Source organism: Gigantopelta aegis, chromosome 13 (genome assembly GCF_016097555.1).
Source record: "Gigantopelta aegis isolate Gae_Host chromosome 13, Gae_host_genome, whole genome shotgun sequence".
NCBI classification, from domain to species: Eukaryota; Metazoa; Mollusca; class Gastropoda; order Neomphalida; family Peltospiridae; genus Gigantopelta; species Gigantopelta aegis.
In genome coordinates this window covers 29,103,332-29,127,090 of record NC_054711.1, presented here as the reverse complement: position 1 = coordinate 29,127,090, position 23,759 = coordinate 29,103,332, and the positions used below count along the sequence as shown (strand labels likewise).

Below are 23,759 nucleotides of genomic sequence, written 5' to 3'. Positions count from 1 at the left end.
TCTCTCTCTCTCTCTATCCAATGCACGTTCTTCTCTTTCGTACTCAAGTTTTTTAAAAGCTAATTGTTGTTCCACACTTAACTCATTTATCTCTATCTCTGGAACAATCTCACTGTCTTCCATAACAGGCCTATCACCAAAAACTTCCTGGATAATAATTGTCTTTATATCACCTAAGGTTTTAGCTGATGTTAAATCAATTTCCCGCTCACTTGCGATTTCAACTAACTCGGCCTTACGTGCTCGCTTAATCTCCACTACACTGAGCGTATGCCTATCCAGCAAATTCTTATCCATGTTTAGATATGATGCACTTATTATTAATTTTTTCTAGTGAACAACGTTGCTATATCTAGTAATTTGTAAAAATAATTTATAAAGCCCCCATTTACAAACAATACTTTTTTAAATATGCATGTCCCGTTTCAGATCCGGGACGAGCACCCCAATTTTCACTCCTGTCACGGGGATCCTATAATACCCGTAAATGAATAAAACACGATTATCCAAATATCTCTCCTAACTGTATATCTATTAGATCTCTCTGTATCGGGCAGTGTATACTCGAGTAGCTCGGCTCTAGGTATATCAAAGATAAGATCTTATATAAATATGTGTTATTATAGCACGTTTAGTTCACTAGAAAACACAACAAAACACAATACACTTTGGAATCTGTATTAACCTTAAGCTGACAAATTATTTGCCGCAGTTAATTAGTTAACAACAACAATAACAGGAACAACCCAGAACTAATCACTTAATTAGTTAATCACTAGGTGTTTAGTTTACACAATATTCTAATCACTTCACCGTGATACAACACACACACGTGTGATAATTGAGAAACGCTGTCAGGGGAACTTAATTAATAAAGGAATTACAACTCTATTCCTAACTGGTTAATTTTTAATTAACCCTTAACTACTCATTCAGTAACCTTGTAATACAGAATTAATACTGGTACCTATCACAATAAAGACAATAACCTACAGTTTACCTAGGTCCTCTAGGATGACTGGCTAAGCTTTAATAATTTTAGACAGTGAAGCCTACAATTTACTTTGTCAGTTTACTGGAAACACTGTCTAAATAATATTGGTATAATACAGTATTAAAATATTTAAAGCCACATCAATCACATCAAGGTTATACAACAGAGCAGAAATAATATATATTTACCAAGTCCAAACGGACTAACGTTCCCTGGGAGCCTTCCTTTTGTTTCTCCCCGATATCTCTAAAAACCTAGCTATTTATTACAAAAGCCGAATATCGTCTGGGGGTACAAGGCGGTACCGAATACCTACAAGAGATATTTCCACAGCGACCAAGACGGCATATTTTTCTTAAATGGTCAGACTAGCTGTCGTCAATCGCTGACAATCGCCTGGTCGTAAACCGCACTACCGAAGGTATTACGTAACTACTAGCCACATGGCCTCCGCACCTGGTCTGGGTGTGTTTTAGAGGGTACGGTCGCGCGGAGGTATTACGTAACAAATTGCCCACCTAGTCTAAGTGCATATTGGGACTTCACACGGCCCTCTAAAACAATTAATATCGCCACAGGCGAAACGAAATTAAGAGCATGTTCCGTGACACTCCATCTTTATGATGAATTCCACTTTCCACTTATTCCACTTATCGTATACCCTCAGGATAATTCGGAATGTTTTCAAATTATTTTTAAATCACTGGCAGGATTCTGCAAGTAAGGTTTTGATTGGTGGACATGAGCTCCAACTGGCTGGTGTTAGATCCACATGTAATAGTGGAGCTAATTTTAATTAGATTGCTTTCCTCCAACCAAGTGTCGACTTAAATTTGTTGGGTAAGGTAGTACTGGTGCAGATGAGTGGGCACGCTTGCTCACCACTATTTGGTTTAGCACAGTGAATATGAAGCTGAAATGCATTGTCAGTTGGAGGTAGGTGCCGAAGATCCCCATTGTTAGTTGCAAATAAATGTGCTTGAAGTTCATCAGCAGTGCCGTTGAAATTGGGCCTACCATAGAGAGCTGCAAAGAGCAGTCTGCAAGATTCATACACCTCATCAGTGAGAATTATACTCATTCCTACTTCGCCAAATTCTCCTAGGGCAGTTAGCTGTTCAAGATTGCTTAGTGTCACTTTCGATACTCTTTTCTTTCCTTTTTTTGGAATGGATAGCTGACTGTATCACAACTGGTGATAATATAGGTACTAAGCAAAATACCAGTCAAAGTTTTAGCATCCACACCACACGTTCTTGACATGCATGCAACAATCGTGTGTACAGGAATGTATTTATCAATGTTTTTGAACCGTGGTTCTTTGAGTCCTGGAATTCGTACACTATAATACATACTGAGAACGCAAAAAACCGCGTGTTCTTCATGTACATTACATGCCAGTTCAGGTAAATCAGTGCATATCACATTGGAAATTTTGACTGTGTGACTTGGATCCTTCATCAACCCACCGATTATGAGTTTCAGATTATCTGGGAGGTGTTCGCAGCATCCTATCCAAGATTCCCCCAAGTAGTTTAAGAGGTTTGCATTGTTCTGCATACTTTGTGTCATAAGCTTCCAATCTGGAATTTGTAGTGTGTCATGAGGGTGATACTCTTTTTTAAGGCTTGCACTTCTTTTTGCTCTCTTATCTCTTTCTTCTTGTTTCAAGCTTTTTTTCTGGTACAAAGTCATAGCGGTCCCCAATTAAATTCACTATTTCACATTTCACTGGGATACAGTTTAAAATCTTGTCTAAGTACATCTTCTGAAGTTCTGGAAATGTATTGCACTCTGGTTCAAACAGAGGTGACGGGTACTTTGTCCATTCATGACTGAGAGCTTCTTTCTTTTTGTCATCAGTTAATTCATGGATAAAGAACAAACTTTTGGCTATTGTTTATTCTTCTTCATAAACCATTTGAATTCTTAAATGCAGTTTGATACTCCTTTTTACACTCAAATGTCTTTAGATGTACAATGTTTTACCCTGTTGGATCTGCTATGTTCTGCCTCTTCCAAGATCTGGAGACCTGTTTCTTTTGCATGTATCAGTTCTAAAGAAGAAGCCTTTTCCCCAGTGCTGATGTTTAGCAAATCTGTAGTGTTGTCACACATAAATGGGTTGATCATTGTTTCTTTCACTAGTGTTTTGATTCGATTGACTGCATCACTTTCGTTCTTGCAGAGTGTAGGGGAATCCTCATGACATTTGTATGGTTCATTCATGTGAACCATTCTCTTTGTGTCTTCCGATATTGATGTTAACTCTGGGACTACTCTTAGGTACATCTCCATTGTCACAAGGTCTTTTTGAGTAATACCATGAAAGAGGACTGTTTTAGCATCACAGTTATAAGTCTGCTCAACACATATATCCGTCGAGACACCATTGAATCTACCAGTTGTTCTTCTAACCACAAAGTCCCCTTTCTCCAATTCTCTGTTCACTTCGGGTGCTGAAATCTGCAACGTCCGCATCTCTTGAAGATACCGAGAAAGGCATGAGACATATTTACCATGTCCAGCTGCAACCAGGTATGGTAACATGTTTTCCGTTTATGTCAGATGTTGCTGCCACATACCAGCTCTCTCAGAGTGGATGAACATCTTTGGAATGGTAACCATTTCTATTTACATAAGCCAAAACCTTGCTGTGGGGTTGTTATAGCATATATCTTTGAATTATGTTAGGAGTCTTCTTACACTTGTTAGAGAAGACATAGCCTGTTCGTTTGCAATACATCAGCAATCCTTTCTTTGTGTTTGCTCAGGAGAATGTCAATAACATTATTGACAGTTTCATCAAGAGTTGATGTCCAGATCAGATGATTGTTGCAATAACCAGCTTTCAAGAGACTACCAAATTAGCTGAAATTGCGCAGTGTACACCAAGCTGTGTGCCCTGAGCATTAAGTGATACTCTTTTTCAGACAGTATTTTTCTAGCTGTTCCTGGAAGAGAAACCCCAGCTTGAGCAAGTATATCTTCTATACCACTTGATTGCATGAAGAATCCTATAGCACCTAGAAATTTGGAGGCAATATGAAAACCACCCATTCAAAGAATGAGTCTATCAAACTTTTCAGGAAGTTTCTATCGTGCTAATGCTATTTCATAAATAGCTTGATCATAGGTGACAATAGCTTTGTCTTACCCAACTTTCTGAGAAACCTCAGGCAATAATCCAGTGATGCATTCACAATGGCAGGATCTGTAGGAGATTGAGGGAATACTGCTTTTGACTTTTCTTCTTTAATCAAAATGTCAAAATGTTAAGACAACTGTTCCCACATTCAAAAGTAAACATAATATCTTAAATGGAAAATAAGTAAGGAGTTAAAAATGTAAATGCTTTTCAATCAATCTTATTATTATTATTATGTATCTAAAAGTCTTGTTGTTAATATAATAAACAGATGCATGTAGTATTTGTAGTTGGGGTGGGGTTGGTTGCCATTTGAATTTATATTACTATTAAATACTCATACAAGTGTAGCCTAAAAAACCCCAATTGACTAAAAATCATAAACAATTTACCATATATTATTGTAATATGAAAATAATGTTTGTTTCAATTATAGAAAGAACTAAAGCGTGATGTTTTAAGATTTTAGACGTAAAATTGAATATATGTAAAATGTAACATTTTACCAATGGAATTACATGGCCCGTACGGGTTATAGAAGGTGGTGCTATATAATATTTTATTTGGTATATAATGCACTAACAGCATGGACATTGGTCATGACATTTTATATGACATTCATAGTATTTTTCTAAAAGAAATGGCAGAATATTAAGAAAAACTCCATAGCCGCCATCTTGGAAAATGGCCGCCATTGCTGATGCAGGATATACTTCGAGTTCTTTTCATTTTGAAAATGTTCTCTATGATGTTTTCTATGGGTGTCGAAAGTTTCATGCTATTATTTTAAGAATTAATAATTTGGTGAAAAAAATACATAAAAATTCATATGCGCAATTTTATCCTTTTTGAGGCCAACCAGCCTCCACTCCACATAGGATATTTATTTTTCGCATTAGAAATTGACTTGCAGACCAGTTGAACATTGATTCTGAATATTTAAGCTATTTAAAAAAGTTAATTAAAAAAGTATAGCAGATGGGTTCACCTTGAACCTATTTTAAGGCCTTTTTCCAATTCTGGGTTCCAGACTACTATAATAAGTACCTAAACATGTCAGATCATATATGAAAAAAACCTAATTGTAATCAAATATTGTGTAATATATTAATACACTGAACACTGTGTATGCTTTGGTTTACATGGGAGAGATGTGGGCTCCAATGCATGTCTCCACTGTAAAACTGTACATGTTGTATGTTGGTCAAAACATATCATCCAAATATTTAAAGGTAATATGGTGGGTTTTTGTAGGAGTTAGAGCGAAATGAAAATAACTGATACTGCATTAACGAAGCAGACCATTGACGGAAGATGACATAGCTCAGTTATAACTTTACAATTTGCTTAGTATATGTCGAATGTTAACTTGTAGTTTTACAATAGGCATACGAATTATTAATGATCAAAATGTAGGTGCTATAAGACATTTAGTTTCACAAGGGATTTAATGTTTTGCTTTAACATTTCCTTGTTTTTGTAATCGTGTGTATTACTTCACAGCTGGCGTACTCAAAGGCGGATCTAGGGGTGTGGTGGGGGTGAGGGGCAGGGGCTAGCCCCCCCCCCCCTAATTTTGTGACATTTATAATTTTATTAAATTAACAATTTTAATTTTTTACGATCCCCCTCCACACCTCCCCCATAGTTCTCTTGGCATTCCGCGTCATGTCATTGGGTCCCCTAAATGGATTTTCTGGATCCGCCACTGGTACTCTGTGTATAATTAAATTTAAGAGGACAGCTTGCCATGATCTGATTAATAAGACAGAATCATTATTTATGTCTTTTCAGAGATCGTATTTCCGTTCTGGGTTATGATACAGACACTTCTCTGACCTGAAACGGAGTAGTTAATGTATTTGACATATCAGAATAAACGCGTCCACTTGTATTTTCGTTACGCACTATTTAAAGCCGTGTACTATGTCCGTTGAATCTATTCACGTACACATTATATCATTTAGTCACCTCACCGACAACATATCGTTTGACAATTACCATTTAGCATAAATGTTCTATTTGTTTCATCGTTTATGGAAATACATAACTTTCACTTTCGATTACGTCCTTAGGATCGTAACATCCCGTTAGTCGTTCAGTTGATCCACGTATTTGTGAAATGGATTCATCACCGGGTGAGTTAAAGTGTCTGTCTTGGGTTTGCTGTCATTTTAAGATGTGTCCGACTAACTAACGACTCGTGTGACATGTTAAGTACATTCATGTTTCTTGGTTTGTCTGTATCAATCGCTGTAATTGTGGTGGGACGTAGACCAGTGGTAAAACGCTCGCCCGATGCGCAGTCGATCTAGGATCGATCCTGTCGGTAGGCCCATTGGGCTATATCTCGTTCCAGTCAGTGCACCACGACTTGTATATCAAATATCGTGGTATGTGCTATCCTGTCTGTGGGATGGTGCATATAAAAGCTTCCTGGCTGCTAATGGAGAAACAAATATGTAGCGGGTTTCCACTCTAATACTAATGTCAGAATGAGCAAATGTCTAACATCCAATAGTCGATGATTAATACATTAATGTGCTCTAATGGTGTTGTTAAATAAAACAAATTTAACTTTCAACAGTTTGTATGTTACACAATGTTTTGGGTTTTTTTCCGTCGTCCAAATTTGAGTGTTCCCATTCTGTTAGCCAAGTGGTAAAGTGCTCGCTTGATGCGTGGTCGGTTTGGAATCGATCCCCGCCAGTGGGCCCATTGCGCTATTTCTCGCTCCAGCCAGTGCAACTGGTGTAACAAAGGCCGTGGTATGTGCTATCCTGTCTCGGGGATGGGTGCATATAAAAGATCCCTTGCTGCTAATCGAAAAGAGTAGCCCATAAAGTGGCGACAGCGGGTTTCCTCCCTCAATATCTGTGTGGTCCTTAACCATATGTCCAACGCCATATAACCGTAAATAAAATGTGTTTAGTGCGTCGTTAAATAAAACATTTCTTTCCTTCCTTCTTTTTTTTAAGGCTTATATAGACTGGATGCGGCGTGCGGTCCGACTGTTGTGTCTGGTGCGTTTTGGCCGTATACGCCATATACGATTATTTCATTACGACTGACCGCATGTATTTGTCAGACACACGCATCGCTTCCATCCAGTCGAGACGTTCACATTGAAACTAATGTATTTCGATGTTTTATTCGGACCGCACGCACGCGCCGCATTCAGTCTATATGTGCCTTTAATACGTGATAGCAGTTTAATACGTGATAGCAGTTATTTGTTTTAGTATAAACCTTAAAAGTTTTGTCTGTTATTTATAATAAATCATGATGCAATTTGATGAAGAACTATTTAATTTATTCTGGCTCCTGGAACTTGAACACAAACAGCTCCAACCAGCATGCCAGAGCAAGCTATTTTATAAACAGTTTTTCTTACAGTCCAGCATATGTGACAAATTGTGTGAAATCTAAGTCAAGAATAATGTTATCTTGCAGTGAGTCCACGTGGCATACAGTAAACGTTTAATTTCGTAACAGCTCTGAGCCACCTAATTGGGTCTGTGTTGTTAATACTTTGAAAATGTACTGGCGGCAGGAAGTAATTGTGAACAATAACAAATTATCTTTGGATGGCAGACACTGGAAATGGTCATGGGTGTTTCCAGCTGTGTGCACAGTAACCTTATCCTACACTGAGATGGTGAATTGGGCTCCCTGGTATTGTAGCAGGTTGTTAGAAGCTCTTAACAACTTTAGAAAAACAATTTGTCAAACAAAGCAAAGCCTTAAAACCAGTTACAACAGATACATTTGTTATACTAATTATTACATGAAATATAAGCTATCATACCAGTTATAACAGATATATTTATTACACAAATTAAACACGAAATGTAAGCTATCAGAGTAAACTGCTCCATCTGTAGTGTTGAGCTACTGACTGAATTAATAATCAACCGTTAAAATAAGTTAATACGTTTAATGATTTTTAATACACAGTAATTTAACAAAACAAATGAATACAGGGCCAGTAACTATTCGGCATATTTCCTTAAAAGTTTTCACTCGTTCTAAAGTGTTTACGTGTTGACATGTTCTAAAACAAATGTTCTTCAACTTAATGATTTAAACAGCAATTTAGAGAGAATAAAATGACAAATATATTTACAATCAACGTGTAATGATTCCTAGCAGAATGCGCATTTTCGTAGGTTTTTACAAAAATGCACAAAAATCTCATCGTGTGTAAGATGTTTGCATGTAACATAGGTCAGATGTTACTGAAACAATGTTTAGAAGTTATATGCGATAAAAACTTACTAAAATAATATGACATTAGCAAATAATTACCACAATTCTACTGTCCCTTAATTCATTTTGTTGAGTACATTTTAAATATGCAAGTAATACTACTAAAGGTACCCGTGTTGAAACCACAATCTATTGATTGATATACTTTAAATTGCACATATATGCACTGGCGTATCCGGGTAGCCAGGGATTGGGTACAAGAGGACCTTGCCTTCTCGAATATACCTCTTTTTCACAATACCAACTTTTATAATGCATGTCACCCCATAACATGTGTAAAAGCAGTGCCCTCTGTCTCCACTCCATCCCCAATAAACAATCCTGGCTACCCTAATATATATATATATATATATATATATATATATATATATATATATGCCCCGTTAGGGTTTATTGACTAGTTAGATATTGGCATGGATGGGAAAGAAATATTTAATGGCACGTCAGCACATGGTATTTTTAATGCCTTCTTCTAATCTATACTTGAACAGACAAAAACGATTCCTAATAAAAACTCGCCATTTTATTGACACTGGTACTCAAACGTGTTATTCTTATTAATACACTGTAGGCGAAACGCAAATGGTCAACAGTCAAATTCACAAAATTATATTTCATTGTTGATAATGTAAACATTTTGTAATAAAACATTTATCTGATAAAAACAATGTATCGATCTACTCAGGCAACACATATAACGTGTGGTACCTTGCATTTTATTTTACCAGCAAAACGTAGGGTGTCTCGTGGCATTTGAAATAAAATAAATATGTTAATTAGAAACCCCCAGTTTTGTAGAAAGTAGAGTTTGTATTTTTAAATTTTTTCTTAAACAAATGTCAATCTCAGGTGAACTGTAGATGCATTGCAATTGTACATTAAATGGAATTAATTTACTGGGATAGTTTTAACATGGTATGTGCATAAATATTTCACAAATTGCGTGCTAATTATTACAGTGATTATAAAAGTGTTTTGGTCATGTTGGATTCTGGTTTTATGTTCTACTTGTAGTATTATTAGCACAAGTGTACAGTACACATAGGAGAAGGGCTGATAGGTGTTTTACTATGGCTAATGAATTGCTAAAATCACCTATTCCATGTTCAGTGGATTGGTTTTTTTTTAAATCCTCAAACTCTAGGCGTTTGGTGCTTGTGGATAGTTGTGTATCAAGTTTTAACTGTTTTTTTGTTACCCTAAGAATTCAATATGGCGGAGGTGGGAAGGTGTGTTTGTGTGTGTCCCGTGGTCGTGACTGTGTGGATCTACAAAACAAAGCTGGCTATGACACAGCACAACTCGAAACGAATCCGGCAAGTGATATCTTGAAATCTGAACTGGATTATTATCACATCTTAAGCCAGTGTCTTTCCGCAACGTTAATTTTCAATTCAGACCCCGGCGACCTGATCTGGAAGTTGTTTAAACCATAGTTATCACAATCTTTAATGTACCAGTCCTGGGCACTGGTTGAAGTAAGATAAAAGGTGATGGGTCCACTAAGGGCAATCAATCATATATCCCATCGCATCTATCTGTACCACTGAACTATGCTGACATGGGTGATATACTGCATGCGTGTACAGGAATGAACTACTCTACTAGTCTTATCATATATAAATTGCAAATACATTGCGGTAAATGTAGATTAAAAATAAGACATTTTCAGGTATAATTTCATGTTTTGATTGTCAATGTTTTGAAATTTTTTAATTTGTTAATTGAATAAAGATTGTTGATTAAAATATTTAATAAATTGATGTTATAATAATGATAACAGTGAATGCCATTAAGTACAATAAGACCAGGTGTAAAAAATATCTAAATACAGTTTAATGCATTCGTCATCAGCATTGAGCTGGTGCGTGATTAAGTATAATGTTTGTCTAATGCACTCGTAGAATGATATACATGTACACAAACACATTTTATTTAAACACACTATAGCAGTAACCACTTTGTTATAATGACCAGAGATATCTCATCATTGAAACATCTGAAATGTTACAATTATTCTAGTTAATGTAGTAATATCTAGATATTTTAGCCCAGAAAATATGAATGTGCATACATTTCAACTACTACAATGAACAATATTTATTATTAGTATGCATATTTATTTTATGCCATTTATATAAAGGGGCCGCTTCTTCTAACCAATTAGTTATAATATGAACTACCATGAACGGACTCCGATTTAAAGAAAAAATACAGGGATCGATCCTATACTGACCGTACACCAGGCCAGTACTTTACTACTGGGCTACGTCCTGCCCCCGGCAAATTAATTTAATTATATTATTTTTTCTCTAATACACATAGTAATTATTCAGACTAAAATAAGGGAAAACAACTTTCCTGTTTAACTAGTTTCTCTATGTCTGTTCAGTTAATATTTTCTCAACTGCGTGTTTCCTCTGTAGAACTAAATGAACTCTGCAATCACTTCTGATTAAACTATTTACATAACCAGCATTTATTCAGCAAGTAGTTAACAACACACACACACACACACATTCCAGATTCCAGATGTCTAAGCACTACACACTTCCAGCCCATTAAACAAAAACTACACTTCTTTTAAACAGTAATTTGTAAACGAAATCTTGTCGCTTAGGTGACGAAATAAGTGTACCCCTGCGCGTGCTGTAACCTCACCGTGGTGCAGGGGTGTAACATTCTCTTTGAGAATGGCCAATACAGCACAAATTGAAGTTTAGAGTAAAATTCGGTGATATTTGTATTTGCCTTTTTGCACAGTTCTTTACACTGTTTTTGTTTAAACCTTGAATTTTAATATTGATGTTGATCATCACTTTATTTATTTGAATTTACCATAGTTTGACACCCAATAGCCGATGTATTTTTCGTGCTGGGGTGTCGTTAAACATTCATTCATTCATTCAAATAAGTGTACATTGATAAATTCCTGGAACACTGTACACGGCTTTGTATGAGATCTCCAGTAAAGGATCTCCTCGAGAGTGGCTGTCCTCCTACTAGATAAGAATGAATGAACGAATGTTTAACAACACCCCAGCACGAAAAATACATCGGCTATTGGGTGTCAAACTATGGTAATGCAAACAAATAAAGTGATGATCAACATCAATACAAAAATTCAAGATTCAAACAAAAACACAGTGTAAAGAATTGTGCAAAAATACAAATATCACAGATAGATACTGACTTTTACTCAAAATATCAAATTTGTGCTGTATTGGCCATTCTCAAAGAGAATGTTACACCCCTACTAGATAATAGTCATGGAATCAACCACTATTTTGCCAAATGCCCATTCGACTCTGCATTGTGCAGAGATACGGCCTTGATCACGTATTACGGTTTTGTCTTTCAGATTTGAATATTTCGTAACAAAAGACACGGAACCCTGTCAAAATAATAAATAAATAAATAAATAAATTAATAAATTAAAAATCTGTGATAAATCGCTGCATAAGCAGCGGCAGGTGGGTACGTGTCGGCAGTATTATATCGTTATGATAGTCAACAGTGAAAAGTAAACATTTCACGTGTAAGAATTCATATATGTTCAAGCAGAAGGAAGGAAATGTTTTATTTAACCACGCACTCAACACATTTTCTTTACGGTTATATGGCGTCGGACATATCATCAAGGACCACACAGATATTGAGAGAGGAAACCCGCTGTCGCCACTTCATGAGCTACTCTTTTTCGATTAGCAGCAAGGGATCTTTTATATGCACCATCCCACAGACAGGATAACACATACCACGGCCTTTGATATACCAGTCCTGATGCACTGGCTGGAGCGAGAAATAGCCCAATGGGCCCACCAACGGGGATCGATCCCAGACCGACCGCGCATCAAGCGAACGCTTCACCACTGGGCTACTTCCCACCCTATGTTCAAGCAGAGATAAAATATGAGCCGCGGATTTAGAATGAGGGTGCACAACACTCCCCTGAACTTCAAAGGGCCCTGAACTTCGATAAACACACACAGCGCACATTTGTCTTGTATGCCCCTGCGTGTGCTATAACCTCACCGTGGTGCAGGGGTGTAACATTCTCTTTGAGAATGGCCAATACAGCACAAATTGAAAATTTGAATAAAAGTCCGTTTCTGTCTGTGATATTTGTATTTTTGCACAGTTCTTTACACTGTTTTTACTTAAATCCTGAATTTTTATATTGATGTTGATCATCACTTTATTTGTTTGCATTACCATAGTTTGACACCCAATAGCCGATGTATTTTTCGTGCTGAGGTGTCGGTAAACATTCGTTCATTCATTCATTCACGCATACACACACACACACACACACACACACACACACACATATATACACACACACGCGCGCGCACGCACTCACCCACACCCACATGCACACACATGCACTCACGCACACCCACATACACGCACACACATATACACACACGCGCGCATGCACGCACGCACGCACAAAATGATGAATAAGCGAATGAATCCTTTAATATAAATGCTGTGTTAACTTGGATATTATTCTCTAGTTTTAGCTTACTTCTACCCTGTGGGAAACACGCCTCCCAAAGACCTAACAGATGGTTGCCAGGTTCCTGATGACGTCAGTTTCTTGTTACTAGGATGCGGAGACATACGCAATATTCTGTACACCATTCATACATTCTACACCAGTGAGATCTACCCAATGGAGCCAATCAAATTCCATCTCAACGATAACCAAGCATTCATTTTATCCCGGGCAGTTCTGTTGCTGTACATTGTTGACAACATAGATCCCGAAAACGATGATGACATGAAATTTCTCTGGGCCGTTTGGTACGATTGTTATCTTACTGAAGAACATGGTCAAAGACTCCGTAAGATATTACAGATACTGCGTGAACTAAACCTGGCCGATGTTGCTGTTTTCCCTGGAAACATAATGACCGCCTTTGCCATGAAAGAAGCCTTCAACATGTGGGTCAATCTGAGTCTCTCTGTTACTGAAGTGATACAGGCAAGGGATACATTCCTCCAATGGAAATACACGTCTAGAGGCCACGATTTTCCAGAATTCCCCATTAGTCGATTACTCAGCAGGTTTGCGCAACAACATCCCAAGTTTGCAAGGGACAAGAGGTTTTTGGACTTGTGTCGAAGGGAAATATCAGAATTTGTGAAATTGGGAATCACAAAAGTAAACCTCGGTGGTAAAACGAAAGAGGATCTCACCCGATCGTGTGTAGTTAATCCTACGTATGTGTGTTTCCAACCAGGCGCCTTTGTCTGGAAGACTGAGGAAAACAGTACAGCATTTCTGGCATTCGAATGCGATTTGTCACGGTAAGATTATATCTTAGTGAGGTTTGTTTTGTGTATTATAATAGACCAAGGACACGTTACAGAAAAATCGAACCACCCCGGTGGATCCATTCAGCTGACTGGGTTTTTGTCGTTCCAACCAGTGCACCAGAAGTGGCCAAAGGCCATGGTATGTGCTTTCCTGTCTGTGGGAAAGTGCATGTAAAAGATCCCTTGCTGCATTTGTGAAAATGTAGCAGGTTTCGTCTGATGACTACTGTGTTGTACGTGTCAAGATTTCCAAATGTTTGACATCCAATAGCCGATGATTGGAACGAGAAAAAACAATTAGTTGGATGTATCAACCGAGGTTATTCGATCCTGCAACGCAAGCACCTCAGGCGAGCACTCAACCGACTGGAATCGATCCCGCTCCCCTATCATATTTGTTTATGGGGTTAATAAACTATTATATATAGTTTAATTTAGTTTTAGTTTGCTTTGTATTTCTTTGTTTTATTTTATTTTTTTTTTTTTTTTTTTTTATTTTTATTTTAATTTTATTTTAACTTAACTTAAACTAATTTTATTTTATTTTTAATTTAATTTTAAAATAATTTAAATTCCATTTAAAATTAATAACAACTGTTTTTAATTTAATGGAAATTAAAACTAATTTTAATTTAATTTAATTTAATTTAATTTTTTAATTAAATTAAATTAAATTGTAATTTTAACTTTTAAAAATTACTTTTACTTTTATTTTATTTATTCTTTAACAGATATGACGGCAACAAGAACACCATTGCTTCATTGTGTCTAGACCAACTGACTCTCTGGGTTACTAGCTACCAACAATATGTCAAACGAACATGTAGACCTCAGGTATGTAGCATTCTGCTCTTAAATATAATGAGAATTTAATAGATACGTTCTGCTTGCACTACTCTCAGAATCTGAATGACAAAACCGTAATACGTGATCAAGGCCCATATCTCTGCACAATGCAAAGTCCAATAGGAATTTAGCAAACTAGTGGTTTATTCCATGAATCTCTATCTAGTGTCTCGCCTAGTTTTCTAAATCGAAACTAGCTCCGGACAGAGCTAATTATAATACATACAGCTGTGATGGCATGCAGTCATGAATCACTGTCATAATATGCACTCAAAATCACTGTCATAACAGTGATGATATCAAGTGTTCGCAAAAGGTTAGCATATTATTCTGCTCCACCGATGGCATCTGCCATGAGTACTGCCACGACAGCTGTCAAGTCTGTTACTCTATCTAAAATGACGAAAACATAATACTTGTGGAAGAGTTTCACCAAATAGACGAAAAGGTATGCACAACTTCAAAATATGGCACTGAACAAATACAGTTAAAGTGACATTCCTGAGTTTGCTCCATTGTAAGATGTTTCCGACTAACAAACTATTTCTACGATTAAACTTATATATTAAATATCTTTTCTTGTTTAGAATATCAGTGTCTGTATATTCAATGTGTTTCTGGTCGTCTTAATATTTGTAAGAAGCCCAAACTGGATTTTGTCTTCAAATAATTTCGTACGTACAAAAAACACACAATATTTCAAGGAAATAAAATGAAATTTAACCTAGTACAAATATTAGAACGATCAGAAACACGTTTAACATACAGCCACTAATATCGTATGCAAAAAACTATATTAGGTATGTAATTACAATCGTTAAAATGTCTCTGTTAGTCGATAACATCTTAACAATTGCAGCCAACTCAGGAATGTCCTTTTAAATGTTTAAAACAATATATTGAGGCTAAGAAAGAGTACACCAGATCCCATGATTTACGAAGCATTAGGCGCTTTTCAATTTGATATGAAGATAAAAATTAAGATACTAAATTTTTGGGCCACGTTGATCACCGGAAAGACATCCAAAACATCAGCTATACTGTATAAAATTATAATAAGTGAAAATGTTCAGTATGGTTATTGCTTTAAATGGTTAATGCATATACGATACTTTGATAAATAAACTAGGTTTGGCTAATTACTGATTAAACCAAAACATATTAAATAAAAAAAAACCTTTCATTTGTACAGTTGCTGAAGGTCCAAGACCTACACCCTTGGAATGATAACCTAAACTCTTATCCAAAATGCATTACCTACAGGATATTTAAAACAAAACCTAATCTTCTGTACTTGCCTGATAAACTTCGCAATATTGTTAGCTGCTGCAGAATTAGCAACCGTTATCTACCGATTGAAACAGGCAGATGGCAGAATATCGAAAATAAAGATACAATATGTCCTCTCTGTAACATTGCAATAGGTGATGAGTTCCATTATTTATTTCAGTGTCCCCATTTTACCAATGAAACATGTACTTATTTAAAAACTATTTTTATATTAGACCCAACACCTTCAAATTAAGCCAACTATTTAACTCCCCTAAAATATCAAATATAAAGAAATTATGTACATGTATTAATTTGATTAACGATGTGTTTAAAAACATTTATCTTTCGTAAGTTACTTATTTGTAAGTTTGATTATATTACATGTATATTATTGTGTACATGTGTGAAAGTGATTAACTATGTGTTGTAATTTTATTTATTTAGTTATTTGAATGTTTGATTATATGATTCTTTTAAGCAATATACTTACTGCCGAAATGGAAAGAAATGAGAAGAACACACACTCAAATTGTAGACCAGAATTTGTTAATTCACTACTAGCATAGTAGCATGTCTGTATTTCATACCATGTTGTACATGTGGGATTAAATGTCTGTAGTTTTGAATGTGCTGCCTATATGTTCCCAGTCATACTTCTGACACCATATGGAACGAGACATATCCCAATAGGTCCACAGACGGGGATTGATGACCGACCGCGCATCAAGCGAACGCTTTGATGCAATCATTATTTCTTGATGCTATCTGTGTGATCCTTTATTTCTTTCCATCAGTATATATTTACTGCCGAAATGTTTGTAAACCACCTCAAATGTAACACATATGGTGTTATAAAGAAGGAAGGAAATGTTTTATTTAACGACGCACTCAACACATTTTATTTACAGTTATATGGCGTCAGACATATGGTTAAGAACCACACAAATACTAAGAGAGGAAACCCGCTGTTGCCACTTCATGGGCTACTCTTTTCGATTAGCAGCAAGGGATCTTTTATATGCACCATCCCACAGGCAGGATAGTACATACCACGGCCTTTAGTACACCAGTTGTGGAGCACTGACTGGAACGAGAAATATCCCAATGGGTCCACCGACGGGGATCGATCCTAGACCGACCGCGCATCAAGCGAACGCTTTACCACTGGGGTACGTCCCGCCCCGTGTTATAAAGAGTGAATAAAGTTCTGTTCTTCAGTTATTTGAAAGCTGCATACAATCTGTTCTTCAATTATTTGAAAGCTGCATACAATCTGTTCTTCAGTTATTTGAAAGCTGCATACAGTCTGTTCTTCAGTTATTTGAAAGCTGCATACAATCTGTTCTTCAGTTATTTGAAAGCTGCATACAATCTGTTCTTCAGTTATTTGAAAGCTGCATACAATCTGTTCTTCAGTTATTTGAAAGCTGCATACAATCTGTTCTTCAGTTATTTGAAAGCTGCATACAATCTGTTCTTCAGTTACTTGAAAGCTGCATACAATCTGTTCTTCAGTTATTTGAAAGCTGCATACAATCTGTTCTTCAATTATTTGAAAGCTGCATACAATCTGTTCTTCAATTATTTGAAAGCTGCATACAATCTGTTCTTCAATTATTTGAAAGCTGCATACAATCTGTTCTTCAATTATTTGAAATCTGCATACAATTAATTTCATTTCAACATATTTTCGTGCTTACATCCAATTTAGGTTCAAGCACCCTGTCCAGAGCACATACACCTCAGCTATTTGGGCTGCATACAATGTCCAATTATTTGGACAGTGAGTTAGTTGTGCATAGTCGGTTAGTGAGAGAGAGAGAGAGCTGCATACAATCTGAGAGCTGCAGAGAAAGCTGCATACAATCTGAGAGAGAGAGCAGAGAGAGCTAGGGCTGTCTGTCCAGACAGAGAGTTGGTGTGAGAGAGAGAGAGAGAGAGAGAGAGAGAGAGAGAGAGAGAGAGAGAGAGAGAGAGAGAGAGAGAAAGAGAGAGAAGAGGGTGTAGTGGCCTTATACCTATCCATTGAGCCTTTAATTACTCGCTATGGATATGAGCCTGTATCGGGCTGCGAACTCTGTACCTACCAGTCTGTAGTCCGATTGCTTAACCACGACGCCACCGAGGCCGGTTCTGCATACAATGAACATTTTATCTTACTGCAGTGCACATTGTGGTTCGGTGATGCCTTCTCTCTGTTACACGAAGTTCTTCCAGATGGGTTACAGTTTGACTTCATCCACGCCTCCAACCTGTGTGACACCACTGGCTTGTTGAACGTCCTCGTCCACTGCCAGCCGAGACTCAAACGGTATTTATAGACTTCTCAGAAAAATAAAAAACGAATGTTTGTTTAACAAAACCCCAGCACACTTTAAACTATAGCTTTTTGGTAGACTAATGTATGATTATTCGAACATTTTGGAGGGAGGAAGGGGCACACACAGAGAGACAGACAGAGAGAGAGAGAGAGAGAGAGAGAGAGAGAGAGAGAGAGAGAGAGAGAGAGAGAGAGAGAGAGAGAGAGAGTCTCCCTCCCTCTCTCTCTCTCTTCTCTCTCTCTCTCTCTCTCTCTCTCTCGGTCTCTCTCTCTCTCTCTCTCTCTCTCTCTCTCTCTCTCTCTCTCTCTCTCTCTCTCTCTCTCTCTCTCTCTCTCTCTCTCAACCGTAGTTTAAAATATGCTTAGTTGTCATTACACAAATATTCCTGTCCTTGTAACAGACGTTCATGTATGTGGAGACGAAGTTCTGGCATTACTTTGTACCATCTTTATTTTCAGGGACAATGGTATCTTGACAACAGAGGCGTTCCACTTCTTTGAAATATATATGAGAATCGAAGATCTTTTTGAGAAGTGTCTTGGTTGCTCTTCATCTTTGATTCCAACCATTCTGGGATTACAGTTTGCTGATGACCTGGAATTAGGAACAGAGTAAATTTATTATTTAACATATACTATACCAGCGTTAATTATGTGGCCAGTGGTAAAATGTCAGTATACCAGGGTTAATTGTGTGGCCAGTGGTAAAATGTCAGTATACCAGGGTTAATTATGTGGCCAGTGGTAAAATGTCAGTATACCAGGGTTAATTATGTGGCCAGTGGTAAAATGTCAGTATACCAGGGTTAATTATGTGGCCAGTGGTAAAATGTCAGTATACCAGGGTTAATTATGTGGCCAGTGGTAAAATGTCAGTATACCAGAGTTAATTATGTGGCCAGTGGTAAAATGTCATACCTGTATACCAGAGTTAATTATGTGGCCAGTGGTAAAATGTCAGTATACCAGGGTTAATTATGTGGCCAGTGGTAAAATGTCAGTATACCAGTGGCCAGTGGTAATTCAGTATACCAGGGTTATGTGGCCAGTGGTAAAATGTCAGTATACCAGGGTTAATTATGTGGCCAGTGGTAAAATGTCAGTATACCAGGGTTAATTATGTGGCCAGTGGTAAAATGTCAGTATACCAGGGTTAATTATGTGGCCAGTGGTAAAATGTCAGTATACCAGGGTTAATTATGTGGCCAGTGGTAAAATGTCAGTATACCAGGGTTAATTATGTGGCCAGTGGTAAAATGTCAGTATACCAGGGTTAATTATACCAGGCCAGTGGCAAAATGTCAGTATGCCAGGGTTAATTATGTGGCCAGTGGGAATGTCAGTATACCAGAGTTAATTATGTGGCCAGTGGTAAAATGTCAGTATACCTAGCAGGTTATGTGGCCGGTGGCAAAATGTCAGTATACCAGGGTTAATTATGTGGCCAGTGGTAAAATGTCAGTATACCAGGGTTAATTATGTGGCCAGTGGTAAAATGTCAGTATACCAGGGTTAATTATGTGGCCAGTGGTAAAATGTCAGTATACCAGGGTTAATTATGTGGCCAGTGGTAAAATGTCAGTATACCAGGGTTAATTATGTGGCCAGTGGTAAAATGTCAGTATACCAGAGTTAATTATGTGGCCAGTGGTAAAATGTCAGTATACCAGGGTTAATTATGAGGCCAGTGGTAAAATATCAGTATACCAGGGTTAATTATGTGGCCAGTGGTAAAATGTCTGTCTGTATACCAGAGATATTATGTGGCCAGTCGTAAAATGTCATTATACCAGGGTTAATTATGTGGCCAGTGGTAAAATGTCAGTATACCAGGGTTAATTATGTGGCCAGTGGTACAATGTCAGTATACCAGGGTTAATTATGTCGTCGGTGATTTATTGTCAGTATAATAGGGTTAATTATGTTGCCAGTGGTACAATACCAGTATACCAGGGTTAATTATGTGGTCAGTGATTTATTATCAGTATAATAGGGTTAATTATGTAGCCAGTGGTAAAATGTCAGTATACCAGGGTTAATTATGTCGCCGGTGATTTATTTGTGTAGCCAGTGGTAAAATGTCAGTATACCAGGGTTAATTATGTGGCCAGTGGTAAAATGTCAGTATAATAGGGTTAATTATGTGGCCAGTGGTAAAATGTCAGTATACCAGGGTTAATTATGTGGCCAGTGGTAAAATGTCAGTATACCAGAGTTAATTATGTGGCAGTGGTAAAATGTCAGTATAATAGGGTTAATTATGTGGCCAGTGGTAAACTGTCAGTATACCAGGGTTAATTATGTGGCCAGTGGTAAAATGTCAGGATACCAGGGTTAATTATGTGGCCAGTGGTACAACACCAGTATGCCAGAGTTAATTATGTGGCCGGTGGTGTCCGTAAATGTCAGTATACCAGGGTTAATTATGTGGCCAGTATACCAGTAAAAAATGTCAGTATACCAGGGTTAATTATGTGGCCAGTGGTAAAATGTCAGTATACCAGGGTTAATTATGTGGCCAGTGGTAAAATGTCAGTATACCAGGGTTAATTATGTGGCCAGTGGTAAAATGTCAGTATACCAGGGTTAATTATGTGGCCAGTGGTAAAATGTCAGTATACCAGGGTTAATTATGTGGCCAGTGGTAAAATGTCAGTATACCAGGGTTAATTATGTGGCCAGTGGTAAAATGTCAGTATACCAGGGTTAATTATGTGGCCAGTGGTAAAATGTCAGTATACCAGGGTTAATTATGTGGCCAGTGGTAAAATGTCAGTATACCAGGGTTAATTATGTGGCCAGTGGTAAAATGTCAGTATACCAGGGTTAATTATGTGGCCAGTGGTAAAATGTCAGTATACCAGGGTTAAGGGTTAATTATGTGGCCAGTGGTAAAATGTCAGTATACCAGGGTTAATTATGTGGCCAGTGGTAAAGGGTTAATTATGTCCAGTATGTCAGTATACCAGGGTTAATTATGTGGCCAGTGGTAAAATGTCAGTATACCAGGGTTAATTATGTGGCCAGTGGTAAAATGTCAGTATACCAGGGTTAATTATGTGGCCAGTGGTAAAATGTCAGTATACCAGGGTTAATTATGTGGCCAGTGGTAAAATGTCAGTATACCAGGGTTAATTATGTGGCCAGTGGTAAAATGTCAGTATACCAGGGTTAATTATGTGGCCAGTGGTAAAATGTCAGTATACCAGGGTTAATTATGTGGCCAGTGGTAAAATGTCAGTATACCAAGTTAATTATGTGGCCAGTGGTAAAATGTCAGTATACCAGGGTTAATTATGTGGCCAGTGGTGTCAGTATACCAGGGTTAATTATGTCAGTATAGTATACCAGGGTTAATTATGTGGCCAGTGGTAAAATGTCAGTATACCAGGGTTAATTATGTGGCCAGTGGTACAATGTCAGTATACCAGGGTTAATTATGTGGCCAGTGATTTATTGTCAGTATGTACCAGGGTTAATTATGTGGTCAGTGATTTATTGTCAGTATAATAGGGTTAATTATGTGGCCAGTGGTAAAATGTCAGTATACCAGGGTTAATTATGTGGCCAGTGGTAAAATGTCAGTATACCAGGGTTAATTATGTGGCCAGTGGTACAATACCAGTATGCCAGAGTTAATTATGTGGCCGGTGGCACAATGTCTGTATACCTGGGTTAATTATATGGCTAGTGGCAAAATGTGAGTATGCCAGGGTTAATTATGTGGCCAGTGGCAAAATGGCAGTATACTAGATTTAATTATGTGGCCAGTGGTAAAATGTCAGTATACTAGAGTTAATTATGTGGCCAGTGGCAAAATGTCAGTATACCAGGGTTAATTATGTGGCCAGTGGTAAAATGTCATGTCCAGTTATTATGTGGCCAGTGGTTAATATACTGTTAATTATGTGGCCAGTGGTAAAATGTCAGTATACCAGGGTTAATTATGTGGCCGGTGGTAAAATGTCAGTATACCAGGGTTAATTATGTGGCCAGTGGTAAAATGTCAGTATACCAGGGTTAATTATGTGGCCAGTGGTAAAATGTCAGTATACCAGGGTTAATTATGTGGCCAGTGGTAAAATGTCAGTATACCAGGGTTAATTATGTGGCCAGTGGTAAAATGTCAGTATACCAGGGTTAATTATGTGGCCAGTGGTAAAATGTCAGTATACCAGGGTTAATTATGTGGCCAGTGGTAAAATGTCAGTATACCAGGGTTAATTATGTGGCCAGTGGTAAAATGTCAGTATACCAGGGTTAATTATGTGGTCAGTGGTAAAATGTCAGTATAGCAGGGTTAATTATGTGGCCAGTGGTAAAATGTCAGTATACCAGGGTTAATTATGTGGCCAGTGGTAAAATGTGGTATACTAGTTAATTATGTGGCCAGTGGTAAAATGTCAGTATACTATTTAATTATGTGGCCAGTGGTAAAATGTCAGTATACCAGGGTTAATTATGTGGCCGGTGGTAAAATGTCAGTATACCAGGGTTAATTATGTGGCCAGTGGTAAAATGTCAGTATACCAGGGTTAATTATGTGGCCAGTGGTAAAATGTCAGTATACCAGGGTTAATTATGTGGCCAGTGGTAAAATGTCAGTATACCAGGGTTAATTATGTGGCCAGTGGTAAAATGTCAGTATAGCAGGGTTAATTATGTGGCCAGTGGTAAAATGTCAGTATACCAGGGTTAATTATGTGGCCAGTGGTGAACTATCAGTATGGATAGTTGCTACACACTAAAACACTTGGTAACGGTTTGACCTCAAAATAAATTTGTTTGTCCTACTCTAGCTGCTGAAAATTGTTATACAAAACTTTACTATTTTGTTGTTCAAATGCTGGGAAATTGCTTTAGGTGCTAACTGTAGATAAAACGTTTCTCTAGTTACAAGTTGTCCCCGCTACCATACGTCGGACCTGTACTATTTGCTTTGGTACTCGGAATATTGGTGGCATGGTAAGCATATTCATGTGCATCCTGCAGAATCGTAAATTAATTTTATACATATTTGTATTAATTGCAGAAAACTGATGCTGCCTGGAAATTTTGTTGGAGTAAACATCGTGACGTTTCATTGGAGAGTTGCAAGAGATCCCTGTACAATAAACATGACAGGTACTTAATGGCAGCAGTTAGGTTTTTTCTGGGTTTTTTGTTTTTGTTTTGCTGTGTCAAAATAAGTTATACTCGTAAGTATTTTAAAGGCACGGTCTCACAACACTAACTGCTGACTTAACTAAATAGGCCAACCAAAACTGTCTGAAATAATAATGAATAATATGTCTCCCGGCCTCTTTGAATAGCCCTATTTTTTTTATTACGAACGATGGACAACATTGAGTGAATACAGTTCGTCGCCAAAAGGGTGGAGAAGACTTGATGTAACACTACCGTAAATCCGTCACTGGTGGAAGACGTGATTAAAATGTAAAAATGAGTATCGGTCGGTTTATACAATTGTAAAACTTGATGTTTGTCAATTTTACATCATCATCGCCTAAAGTAACACAGTTTATTACTATTTTTCACCTTGAGTTTCTTCTGTTGTTTTTACGTATTTACTTTATAAAACTAAT

General features: G+C 37.3%; 1 protein-coding gene across 1 annotated transcript in view; it reads left to right on the top strand.

The window, feature by feature from the left end:
• Nucleotides 1–6,264: 6,264 nt before the first annotated feature.
• Nucleotides 6,265–23,759, top strand: part of LOC121387246 — a 37,752-nt gene continuing 20,257 nt past the window's right edge. The window contains exons 1-6 of the mRNA XM_041518271.1: nucleotides 6,265–6,280; nucleotides 12,932–13,727; nucleotides 14,468–14,570; nucleotides 18,020–18,165; nucleotides 18,634–18,786; nucleotides 23,207–23,298. Coding sequence (XP_041374205.1) covers nucleotides 6,265–6,280; nucleotides 12,932–13,727; nucleotides 14,468–14,570; nucleotides 18,020–18,165; nucleotides 18,634–18,786; nucleotides 23,207–23,298 — 1,306 coding nt within the window. The remainder of the gene's footprint in view (nucleotides 6,281–12,931; nucleotides 13,728–14,467; nucleotides 14,571–18,019; nucleotides 18,166–18,633; nucleotides 18,787–23,206; nucleotides 23,299–23,759) is intronic.